The sequence below is a fragment of the Hydra vulgaris genome, chromosome 11, assembly GCF_038396675.1.
Source record: "Hydra vulgaris chromosome 11, alternate assembly HydraT2T_AEP".
Taxonomy (NCBI): domain Eukaryota; kingdom Metazoa; phylum Cnidaria; class Hydrozoa; order Anthoathecata; family Hydridae; genus Hydra; species Hydra vulgaris.
Genome location: NC_088930.1, coordinates 37,531,245 through 37,545,177, shown reverse-complemented (window position 1 = coordinate 37,545,177; position 13,933 = coordinate 37,531,245). Strand labels below are relative to the sequence as shown.

At 29.4% G+C, this 13,933-nt stretch overlaps 1 protein-coding gene across 2 annotated transcripts in view; it reads right to left on the bottom strand.

The window, feature by feature from the left end:
- Positions 1-13,933, bottom strand: part of LOC136087256 (uncharacterized) — an 89,888-nt gene that overhangs the window by 64,625 nt on the left and 11,330 nt on the right. For both annotated transcript variants that reach the window (XM_065809718.1, XM_065809719.1), the window contains exon 2: positions 11,861-11,909. In XM_065809718.1, the coding sequence (XP_065665790.1) occupies positions 11,861-11,909 (49 nt within the window). The remainder of the gene's footprint in view (positions 1-11,860; positions 11,910-13,933) is intronic.

Here is a 13,933-nt window from a genome sequence, read left to right as displayed (position 1 = left end):
TTTCATTGGTCCAAAAACTGACACTTTTAATGGTTGTAAAATATGTGTAGCATTAGGAAACAACGAAATCAAATGAATTCTTTCCGAGAAGCAATACATGCTGAGCTCTTTAAACAGATGCGAGCAATATCCATCCATGAACATAAATATTGGTAATTGTGTAATAATAGATTTCAAATATGGTACTAACACATTTGCAAAGTACTCATAAAAGCATTCGGCGGTCATCCAGCCGCTGTCACTTTTACCGAGACCCAAACCTGGTGGTGCAGCAGCAGCAACAGTTTTTAGCATTTGTGCATACTTGTACAATCTTAATGATGGTCCAAATTCACCATTTGCATTTACGCAAAATAGAGTTGTAAGGTTTTCCTTATCGCTGTTTTTGCATTCTTCATAAACATTCCTTCCTATAATGCCAATTACTCTTCCAATTTTTGGTCCTAACTCAAAACCAGTTACGTCAAAATTAAAAACACGAGATGGATCATTAAGGTATTGCGTATCATCGCCTAATAATTCATACACCTCATTAAACCATTTTCTTATCGATGCTTCAGTTATAGGACCTCTAGCTCTATTAATATGCTCTGCTCGTTTTTGCGATAATTCCTTATGACGGGGCATAAATTTATAAAACCAGTTTTTACTTGGAATATCATCTTTAAATGGTGTTTTTATACCTCACCTTTACCTATTTTTTGTACGGCCTTAATTAATATCTTCCTTGGGTTAAATTACTTTTAATTGGTAGTTTAGTTAAACTTAAATGGTTTAGAGAGATAACTTCACAAAATGAAACACATCCGATAAAATGTTTTTATAAACGGTAAGTGCTAACTATTATATTTTTCGTAATTACCTACCGTGTAAAGGATTAAACAATGTTATGCAAAAAATGCCTATTTTTTTGATAAAATTTAAAATAATCAATGTTTTATACAACTATTTTAAACTTTCATCAAAAAAATTATATAAATTTTAAGCCATAAAAAAAGCTTGACAAATTTTTTTTACTGTTAAATATTTTCTTAAGAAAGCAATAAAAAATCATTTGCAGGTAAAAAAACATCTCAAATCTTTAAAACTATGTCTTTTTAAAAATATATTATTACTGAAATGAGTTAGTTTTGTATAAAACAATACTAAAAAAAATAAAAAATTTACAGATTTTTTCAAAAACCACGTTAGGTGCTTCTTCACGGTAGGGGGTGCCATGACCCTAAGTCATTTATAAATAAAACTACCTTATTTATCAAAATCACAAATAGCTTTTGTTTTTATAATAAAAATATTTATATAACTTAAATTGATGTAAATCAAAGCACTAACTAATAACAATGAATGAATTTTGGCAAGAAGTATTATTTTATAATATGAACTTTTGTTAATTGTAATCAGCTCACCCAATTTTGTACCTTATAGTTGAGATTTAATAATTAAATCGTGAGTTCTCAAAAAAGCTTACCATGGTGTAATTCATGGTGAATTTGCTTTTACGTAAAAATAAATTTTTACTCAAGTACATGCTTAACTACATTGTGACATAAGTAAAGGCTATGTAAGTTCAGAAAAGTATAACATTACACAAAAACTAGTAATATATATATATATATATATATATATATATAATATATATATATATATATATATGTATAGATAGATAGATAGATAGATAAATAGATAGATAGATATTCTAAAGTTAAGCAACCTAAAATAATTGCATTTTTGCATTCTAGTTTGTAGAGACATTTAAAAAAAATTATATTATAATTAATATCATAAATATTATTATTGTTTTGTTTGTTTTTTTATTGTTTTTGTGTGAATAATAACTATTATTATTATAAATATACCAATAATCATTATAAATACTAGTTATTATTATTTATTACTATTTTTTTTTTTGGTATGCATTTTTACATCTTTCTCTGTTTTTTCAAAGACAAATATTAAAATTATTTTAGGCCGCTTAACTGTTGGAATACCAAATGTTTTCAAATTAATAATGTTAATTGCTAAGCAATCCAAACTAATTATTTACGTTAAAGAAATGTTGCCATAACGTTCATTTAGATTCGGGTTACATTGGCTGCAAACTTTACGTGAACGTTTAAGTAACAAACAACGAACCTTTACTGCAAACGCTATTTTGATAGCTCTTGAACGTTCACCTTAAACACGCAATAACGAATACGGAAGTTTACTCAATATTTTTTCTTTTTTTTAATTTTTTAATTAAATTTATAAGTGTATAAGTAGGGTTGTCCAGGATATAGTATGAAGTGTCAAAACGTCGTGAAGTGAAGTTTTCCCAATTATTCTATCAATACTAGGTCTAAAAAAATTTTTTACAGGTTTTTGATAAGTGGTTCTGAGGTCCCTCAAGGCCTCTAGACATGTTCCTAATTTTTTACATAAATTGCATTTTTTTGGTTGTTTTGTTTAGAATCGCAATTATCAAAGAGTTATTTCTAAAATATTTTGATTGATTTTCAGTGGCTTTCAGTTGTATTATTCGAGTTTTGATACTGTTTAGTAAAAGAATAAATTTAATTTTATTAATGAATATATTGGAAAAATGTTGACTCCAAGTAGTAAAAGTGCAATCCATCACCACGGCGAAGTACTGAAGACAATAAGTCTGAAGAATAAAAAGAGAATCTACTTCGTCAAGGTACTTCCAACTCACATAAGAAACTTCACGCAGACCTGTGACAAGAAATTTAACTGATTTCTGGGTAATTGGTCATCCTTCAACATCAACTATTGGGACTAAACTGCCTAATTGTAGGCAAATTATGATGTGTGTCTTATTTCTAAGGAGCAATCCAAATAATATTAAAAATAAAGTAAAAAATGACAACATTTCTTATGTTGTGGTTAATGCAGTCCTTGTTATCTAGAATATGGTACGCATAAAAGCTAAATACAAACAGAATTGCATGTTTGATGTTATGAAACTCTGGAATAAATGGCAGAGTTTCATAACACCAAACATGCGATTCTCTTAAAATATCCAGAGTTTTGGATATTTTAAGAAAAGAACGGGTCAAAGGAGATGCTGCTTTGCTAGAATATGATTCTAAGACACAATTAAATGAAGAAGATATTTAAACTGAAATTGATCCTATTTTTGAAACAAATCTACAACAAGAAGCAACAAAACTAGATCAAGACAAATATGTAACTCTTAAGCTACCTAGGAAAATAATGCAATGTGAACAGATAACCAGTGCTGCTGATAGTCTTAAATTGTTGGACAATCAAACAACAATGATTGTATCAGCATTAATAACAACCGCTGGAGATAATCTTAAAGATTTTGAGATAAAAAGATCCAAAACTTGGAGGATGTTCAATCGTCAAAAGATTGCAGAAAGTGTCATGGAGACAGTGAAACAAAATTCTCCCCAATATGGTGCTTTGCATTGGGATGGTAAGCTTTTAAACAATATGCTGGGAGACACATATGAACAACTTGCAATTCTTGATTCTGGAGCTTCCAATTACAAGGAAGGAAAATTATTAGGTGTGCCTTTTCTAGCTATCTTCTAAGGAGAAACTCAAGCTGAAACAACGCTTGATCTGATGCATGTTTGTGATCTGTCAGACAGAGTTGAAACTCAAGTGTTTGATACAACAGCTATCAATAAAGGTATACACAAAAGAGCTGCTAAGTTAATGGAAGCAAGTCTAGATAAAAAGTTACTCTATCTAGCTTGTCGTCATCAAATTTAGAACTTATTGTTGGTGCTGTATGGATATTATTATTTAATGACATTTTAGGCCCGGAAAACAAACTGTTTGCACAATTTGAAGATGCATGGTCAAACTTGGATAGAGTTCAAGCAATACAAGAACTGGAAACTGAAAACGAACGATTGTTAAACATAAAAATTAAAGTTGTCAAAAAACTTACAGAAATGCTATCTTGCAAAGATTCAACAACTTTTCCAAGAGATGTTTATCATGAATCTGCTGAAAACACTTTAGAAATCTTTGGTGAAACTCCCCCATGTTGTCCCCACTTCTCAAACCAAAGGGGATGCATCGAGCACGTTGGATGGCCAACAACGTATATGCTGGAAAGATGCATATGTTTTCCAAAAAGATGTGGTATGATGATAGCATGGTTGCTTAACTTATGCGATGAATAAATTTTTGGCTTATTTCTACTCTTCTGTACGGATGTAAACATCGTGGGAAGCGGATGCACCAATGAACGACCTCCAGTTTATTCATAACATGATTGATTTTAGAAGTGTTGACAAAGATATTGCTGACGTTGTGATTAACAAACTTTTTTGAAACTGATTGGACCTAAATCCCATTTGTTGTTCCACATTTTAAAAGTGAGCACTGGTTGGCTTTCCAAACCAGTGGAACAGTGGAGTTCAGACCAGGCTTTTAGAGTTGCAGAACAACTTGTTTGTACAGCTAAAGTTGTCAAAGATACAGCGGAGCGTGGTGTCAAGTTAATCTTGGATTTTGCTACAATCATTACAACTGATATTGAGCAAAGGGCATGGTTGTTGCAAGGAGTCGAGCAGCAGAAAAAATTTATATTCCAGTTTTGATAAAAAGACAATAAATTTGTGAAACTGTAGTGTAGTATTAAGTACTATATGAGTGTGTTAAGTATAAGAGATAAAACACTTTTCAAGTAAATTACTAATTTTTCAAGTTAAAATTGTTAAGTCCTTCACTTTTTGTTATATTTGGGCACAAAATTGACAAAATCATTTTATTTTTTTTTAAGTTGAAATGTTAAATGTAACATTAACTTACTTTTTTTTTTCTTTTTTTTTGTTCTGATTACCTCTATATTAAACATGATTTTGTCTAAATTATGTTGTTACATTTATAGAATGATAACATTTTATAATGTAAAAGATTTTAACTTTTGCTCTAAAAATGGATTTCATTAATATATATATATATATATATATAAATATATATATATATATATATATATATATATATATATATATATATATATATATATATATATATATATATATATATATATGTTTTTGTATAACGTGTTTATTTAAAATTGGTACTTCATTACTATTTGTAAATATCCGAAAAAAATTATTTTTAGAATATATACGATTAAATGATCATCTGCTCAATTCATAATGCTTTTGTACTTTTTTAAGTGAAATATGTATATATTTTTGTAAAAAGTATATTTAGATAAAATTAGATACTCTGCTTTGGTCAGTTTTATGGTATTTTTTACTTCTAATTTTTTTGTTTACATGTTATACATGTTTGTTTTACATTTCATTTTACATTTTATCTTTTTATAAGTTGTTTTTATTACATTTTAGTTTATATTTGAGTACCATATATAGTATCAATTAATAACAAGCAGTTATTTTCATTACATGTAACTGTATTATTTTATTAAGAATTTGGAATATAGAGAGAGTGTCAAAAGCTAGATTGTTGCAGTTATTTTTGTTTTACAGAAATTAAAAACTAAAAGTCGTAGATAAATATACGTAGCAAGGGCCACTTTATTATTTGTCTGGCAAAGAAAATTTATTTAGCCAGTTGGCCACTGTGTCTTTGTAATGAAAAAAGTTTTGAAATCTTAAATAACGATCTTAAATAAAAATCTTAAATAAAGAGAATCCGTTTTAAGGTTTTCAGTGATAAAATCCAAAAAGTTATTGAGAGAACTATTGAGAGAAATCTTCAATAGAATGGTAGAATATAAAAGAACACAAAACTTTTTTTACCAAACTTATGAAATTACCGTTCCGAAATGACCTCTTCTACTTCTTTACAAGTTTTTACAATATTTTTATGATATAGGGGAGACGGGGTAAGATGGCCAACGTTTTGAAAAGCCTGGTTTATCGTAAAAAAATATCAGTCATGAAGCAATAATACTTTGTCAGTATGTTTATGCTATCTTAATTATTCATTCCCTGCATGAATTTTTAGTTTGCCCTTAAAAAAATTTGAATTAAAAATGAAAAGTTCATAAAGTCGTCATTTGGTCTCGCGGGGTAAAATGACTTATTATGCAATTTATACCTCAAACTTTATAAAACTTTAAAAGCCACCAACTACTCTAACTAAAGTAACACAAAATAAACATGCATTGCAAAAAAAAATGATCCTAAATAGGTTTTACCTAAAGGACATCATCAAATTTGAATAACCAAAGCCGAGGTTTTTTTTTTAAGCGCCAAAGGTATACTTATGCATATAAAATTGCATTCATAATTTTTAAAAAACCAATTAGCGTTTTAAAATACATGATGTAACTATAGTTTCGTTTTTATCTATATTTAATTTTTTGTCGAGTTTCTATATGAAAACTCATCTTGCCCCAATGGTCATCTTGCCCCGTTTTACCCAATGTAAATATATTTTTTGGTACTTTTTATATCGTAAAATTCTATACCGTACGTGATTAAGAAAACAATATGAATAATAAAAGTTAACTGTTTTTAATAATAAACTAAGGTAAAAATTTACGTTTTAATAACAATAAAGTATTCACGCAAAAGTTTGAATGAATAATCTTTAGCTCCTATTTTATTTTACATCAGCAAAACAAAAAAACGAATGAAAACTTTTACTGAAAATTATGTTTCTTATCATATTCTTTTCTACTTTAATAATAATAAAAATAATGATTACATTAACTTAATAAACGTTTCATTATAATTTAGCTGTTTTTAAACTAAAATGTTTTTAATATTTAAAAAAATCCGTAGTAAATGTAATTTATTTAAGGCAGGGATTTTTTAAACTATACTTAATAAGAAAAAAAATTTAATATCTTTTTTAATTGTAATGTTTAGCGCAACTATCTCTTTCATTTAAAAAGCTGCCTAAAATACTGTGAAAATTATTTACATTTGGTAAAAGTTAAGTTGTAGATTTGCTAACATTTTAATCGAAATGAAAATTAAAATAATAGTAGTCATTTAGAGTGATGAGCAAGTCACCAATAACAACAATATTAACAGAAAGTAAAAAAAGAAGGGCTAGGTTAATTTGATCAGAAGTTACATTAAAAGTAGTGCAGTCTTAGGAAAATGAAACGTGATCGAGTGAAGGGCTGCTAAGCAGAAACACATAAAAGAATGGTCGGAGAATTCAAATCTATGCGTTAGTTTTACATCCAATCCAAACATGTGGCTATTGAAGTCTTTGCAAATCAATGGATAATAGCTATCAATACTAAAATATCGAAGAAGAAACATTTGAATTTAAATTAGTCTTGCAAAGAGAGAGTTAGTATGGTGAGTGTTACTAGAGGTAAGAACTAACTTATGAAAGTTACTTCTAAGGCCACAAATTTTTGTAAATGATATAATGTAATAACTTGGTGGTGGTGATGGTTTTTAATATTTAAAATTTTGGATGCTTTGCTCATGATATAGAGAGATGTAACACAGATTTACATTTACTCCAGCAAACAGATGAAGACGGGTATGAGCTGGTAAACAGAACCATTCTGCTCACCCTAAAATTTTTTTCCTGGGAAGCCTTCTAAAAGACAATAGTTAGATGCAGTTAATATATTCCCAAAATGATTTTTTTTGAAACACCATCTCTTGCTTTTACTCAATCACGAGCTCAAGGGCAGAGTAACTTCAATTTAGAGTTTAATTCTCCTTGTCTTTGCCTAGAAAAGCAAATCCTAAAAGGCAACAGGACGTAGGACAGTAGTACTGCGTTACATGTTACCAGTGACTACATGATCATGATAATCTTGAACTTGACCTGACCTTGAGTTGCTAAAGGAAGCTTTAAAGTAAACAGTACTTTAAATCATTGGACAAAAAGGTTCGGAAAATAATTAGGAAAAACATTACATCTAAAGGAATACGGAAATAAAGGTGAATATAAGTTTTATAATTAAAGTCAAGAGTTGGTAACTGTGATAACACTACATCAGAGATTTGTCACACAAACATACTTATAATAAGTTACATGTAAGCAAAAACTGTGCCAGTGGTTCAAACAAAACGCAAACATACAAATAATAATTTACGAGGGAATGAACACCGTACCAAAGATTTGCACAGAACACAAACATACATATATAATGAATTATGGGTAAGCTAACACAGAAACTAAGACACCTCTAACTATATAACAGACAAAAGAAGATACTGCTATAGACATGATAGTAATAGATTGCTTCATTAATTCTGAAAGAAAACATGGATAACATAAAAAATTTATTGTGAAATATTCATTTTAATAAAATTTAACTTTGACAAATACTGGTTTAAAACAAAATATACTTTTTTTGGATAGTAGTTGTACAGCACAGCGAGTTTTTTAAAACTTGTGCTTTATGAACAATAATAAATGTATTTAGATCCGCATTTTCTGAAGTTTTTGTTGATGTTAAACGCATCCGGCTACTGTCTTGTAGAAGGCTTGCTAGGCAAAGACTTAAGAGGTAAACAGATTATATCTGTTAACCAGCCTTGCACCCCTAATTCATCTATTAGACTAGTGTAGATATATGTATAATACATCGTTTCGAGTGAAGAATATTGAATGCTAGATACTCTTGGCTCAATACATGGGTTTTACATTTACATCCATAAAATTTTCACCATTTGTTGGGAAACTAGGTTTGGCACTTTAGACTATTGTTTCATATGCTTCCGTTTAGCACTACTTTTACCTCTCTCAATCTCTAACACATACAGTCAACTTTCTAACTCGTTTTTGAGACAATCGCAGTCATTTACCTTCTCTATTTAACTTATGTCTTGTTTCTGATTCTAGTCGGTGCTCAGTTTCTCCACATTCACCCTTAGATGCTTTTGATCACGGTTTGATCTTTCTAAAACTATTATCTCACACTTATTCATCAAAACCATACTGATCGTTGTACCTCTTACAACTGCCTTAACGCTGACTGGAACTTTTTCCATGGTTTATTTTTGATGGCCCTTGGGTAGAAATCTTTCGTCATCCTGCTAATTCATGTGCTTTTAATGTAACTTTTTGTTATTCTTGGTTTTATCCTAAATACGTTACTCTTTTTAATTTACATTAATGATCTCCCAGAAATTTTCATGTCTAAGTTGGCATTGTTTGCTGATGATACTACTATTTAATCTTGTCTTGATAAGAAGCCAACACTCTCTAATTTGTTGGAGGGGGCATTTTTGTTTCAAACGCAATTTTACTTTTGCTACACAGTGGCTTGTGAACTTTAACTCAAATAAAACTCAAAACTCAAACTTTGGGCCCACAGTGGCTTGTGAACTTTAACTCAAATAAAACTCAAATTTTTTCAGGTAACAGTTATTGCAATAATCTAGATCTTTCTATATTTATAATCGGTAATGTACTTGATGAGTCATCTACCCTTCATCTTGTAGGAATAACTCTAACTACCAATGTTTCTTAAAAACCATATATCAAATCAATTGCAAAATTATCATCTGCTAAGGTTGCACCTGTTTATTGCGCTCGCCGCTTAAATCTAGTTCTTATTCTTTTACTGTGACTTTCCCTAAGTGCTACTAACTCTCTTTTTCGTTTAGTCTTTTTCCTCAAACATCAGTTCTTTGGAATTCACTTTATTTCTTTTTGTTTTTCTGATTCATATAACTTGCGGCTCATATAAGTTGACAGTTAATTGTTATTTTTGTCAATTAATTTCATCTTTTCTCTTTCAGTAACTTTCAACTCTATTAGTGGTTGCTTGCAGCCGTGTTGCAAGTAAAGATATGAAAAAAAGTTAAAAGTTTTAAGTTAAAACTACTGCTGTAATGGACTTAAACTTTCCGTTATATGTTTTCTGGAAGACATGGTTTATGTAGGTTTAAGATGCGTAATTAGCTAGTTATGTTTTTGGTCTGTAATCTTATAGTAAGGCTGGACGTTTATTCTCTTTTGGTTTACAATAAACCAACAACATCAGCTTCAGAATTAGAGAGAGTTAAATCTGAGTGCTCAGGTGGGTCTATTATCTTAACAGAGATCTTTTTATAGACTTGGTTGTAAAGTTTATTGAGCTTCTTGATACTATCAAGTCTTCGATCCTCAAATAATCTGATAAACGGCTTTGTGATGACTTTGTCCTCCATGCTGAAATCTTGAATTTTTGAAAAATAAATATGAACTTTTGAAAAATAATTATGTCCATAAATATGGAGATTTTTAATCATGTTAACTTGCTTTTAGTTTTTTTTTAAATCAAATGCGTCTTTTTTAAACAATACGAAGTGATTTTATTTTCCGACGTAGTGATTTTTTTTATTAATAGGTTTTAAAGGTTTGCATAATGTAGCAATTGCTACGCTAATAATTCATATCAGAAAATTAAAAACGATTTGCATAACTCTCTTTGGACAAAATAAGCGTTTTATGTAACATTCTTTCAACAAGTTCTTACGATTGCAAATCTACAATTCCTTTGGGAATTATTTCTTCCTGAAGGATTTTTTATTTGAATTTTTATTAAACCCAGAAGAATAACCTTACTTTTTTTTTTTAAAAAAAACGTATAAATTTTCATAAAAATGTATACATTTTTTGCCAATCTTTACCCGTTTGTGCAAGGGCAACAGCCCGTACCCAAATTTTATTAAATTCGAAACTCAAACTTGAATTTCAAATTTTTTCAAATTTGTATGATTCGAATCTTATACCTAAAATTTAAAAAAATTTGAATTCAAGTTTAACATCGAAATCTATTTTTAGTCAAATTTTTTCAAATCGAAATCAAGTTTGTCTAAGCTTACTTACAAAAACTATAAAAAAAAATTTGAAAAAAATAAAAAGCATTAAAATGAAACCATTGTACAAACTTGCTACAAAAATAATAAATACACTCAAAAAATACGGACAATCATTAAACAACTAAATGGTAAAAAAAAAATAACTCGCCACAAAAGTATTTAATAGAGGAAAACTCATTTATAATAAAGTAGGTGTTATTAAAATACTTAACAGAGTTTCCTTCGTGGTAATCCAAACTGCAAAGTTTAAGTGGTTAGAGTTTTGGCTCATAACCTAGAGGTCCGAGGTTCAACGTTGGCTCTAGCCCATTAAGCTACAATGGTAAGAAAGGGGGCATGAACTTCCATGCTCTTCTAAGCTGTTCTTCATTAAGAACGTAAGGACTTCTAAGAGTACCTTATTAACCACAAGAAAAAAAAAAATTCACGCCTCCTTTCTTATCAATGATGCAAATAGTGTTAGACCTAGTCTTTAACCAAGAACCTCCAGTTTTAAAACTCTAATCACAACACTACGGTTGTTACAGCTTCGTTCTGTAAAGCATTTGTTAGTTTAATTTTCTTGCTACTGCTTTTTTAATTATTATTAAAATTAGTTTTTCTAAACTTGTTATAAATTTTCTACTAACTTAACCAATTGATCTGTTGTTAAACAGCTATGGTTGGACTCAAAAATAAAACTTTTGTCTCTGATACAGTATATCTGATACATTTATTTAATTAGTTACTCAATGTCAAAAAGAACATTATATTTAAAGGAAACAAAATACACTAATCGTTTTGGTAATTGAGCATCATCCCACTATGGTCCTAAATTCTGAAATATACTTCCCAATATTATTTGCGACAAAAAGATTATCACTATTTATAGGAAAAAACCAAAACCTTATTTAATGATGAACGGAAAACTATTCCACCAGAAAATATTAAAAGTTTTACTAATACAATAAACTATTGCACATCTGAGCAAGTATTTTTTTCAACTTATCCATTATTCTGGCAAAATGCAGTAACTGTGGGTAAACCTCGGTATTAATTTAATATGTAAACTATTTATTCAACATGTGCAAATGTACAAATAGTATTCAAGATTATTGAAAAATATACATTACCTCCTTTAATATGACAGCAACAACAAGCAAAAACAAGAAGTTTCAAAATCTAAAACAAAAATATTAAAGTTAAAGCATTCTTTAAAAACATTTCTTTTTTAACGGTTTTTGATAACAAAAATGTACTTAAAAATCTATTTAATCAGCCTATTTTCTATACTTAATACATCACGTTTGTTGCCATATAGTAGTTGAAGCTGAGACATATTTGTTAAAAACAATCGTTGATCTTTTAGGGTTGATATTATAAAACGTTTTACAGGCGTAAAATGCTTTCAGCGAAAATTATCTCTAAGAATTGTTATAGCCGTAATTTACAGTCGTATAACATTATTTGCGTGCGTGCAGTTGAATGAGTCATTGAAATTAAAGTATTCTTTGGAAATGTTGAATCTTTCTACATAATTTTTAGTGCTGATTGATGATCCTCACTGAAGCGTCATGAGTTTCACTGGATAAATTTACTATAACATGATGGAGCACGCGTGCCGATGCGATCCAACCACTTTCCGAAAGGCCAATAAAAATGCAGGCAGCTCTTAAATATGCCATGGAAAACCAATATCTGACCAGTGAGCAGCTTTGTTAAGCAAGAGCTATAAAAAATGATTATTATCTTTTGAATTTGTATACAATTTGGTTACAATTTGGTACAAAACCTTTACTGCTGTTAACGACCGTAGTTCTCTTCTACAATTTGAGTCTTTTCCATCGATGACATGACTACATTAAATTGGACAGCTGTTAAAATCAAAATAAAAGTCTTAAACAAATTAGGGGCTCTTGGTTGCAAATTTCCAAGAGGCTGTAGCTGTAACTGGACAGTTGGAACTAAAAACTGAGCTCGTTACTAAAAAAAGCGTAAGTTAAAGCGCTTCACGGTGAGACGTCAAACACAGCCCATTTCCACGACAGCTAAATAAAAAAAATTAAAATGAATGTTTTTAGTTTTGGCTTACACAATCTGATACAGCAGATTGGTTAAGTTTTAGAGGTAAACAGGATGGTTGACAGTATGTTTTAATTTATCAGGCTGGATAATGATAATCTTTCTGTTCAAAATAAAGCTTGCAAACTTGCATGTTTTTATCCAAGAGATGCGAACAAAGAGGATATCATTGAAGGGTATTGCCATATTTAACATCACCCGCAAAACAATTATCAATCACTGAATCCCACTTCAACAACTTAATTAATGCCTTTTTTTGTACACTGACATGCTCTGGATTTTCAACACTATTCCTGTGTCAGTTGCTGAGGGTAAATGATCATTTAGCAACTCAAGATTGTAAAAAACTCTTTCCGTTTGACCATGGACCAGGATCACGTTACTGATTTTTTGGTTATTTCAATTGAAGAAGATTTGCCTTAAAAAGTGAGCTATAACGATGTCATCGATATTAAAGCGGCCGGAAAAGCTTGAAAAATTCATTTTTAAGCGACTTATTCATCTTTCTTGATGAATTTGTTGATTGACTTTTCGCTTATTGGCTTTAAAACTGATATTTTGATTTATATTTTAGTTTTCAATTTATCTGTTGTTTTGGTTAATTTATTGATTTGATAAAAAGCAAAAATGCACTATAAAAGTAATAATAGAAACCAGCACTTTCTTTTACGCAACGTAAAATTAATTAGATTTTTTTTTTTTTTTTTTTTGTTTGTTTGCATTATTTACATGTCGTGGCTTACATGTAATATAAAATTAAACTTGGAATCTGGAATTAAATCATATCGATAATGTCGCCAGAGCCATAAAAAAATTACAATATAAATATAATATAAAATAATACAGTTTATAACAAAATAATAATCCAAAACATTTGATATAATAAATGATTAAAATAATATCTCAAAAATATCTCAAAAGGTGAATAGATCTTTAAAAACATATAATAAAGGGTTGATCATACAACAAAGCGTAAAACATAAAATATTATACTAGGTAAGTTCATAAATGTTTAATACATTCTTATCTTTGAATAAAGTTTTTGTGTTTAAAAAACGATTTGAAAAATGTATTATTTGCATTGCATGTTTCTGATGGCGGTAAAGGCGTTACAGCTTACTCTT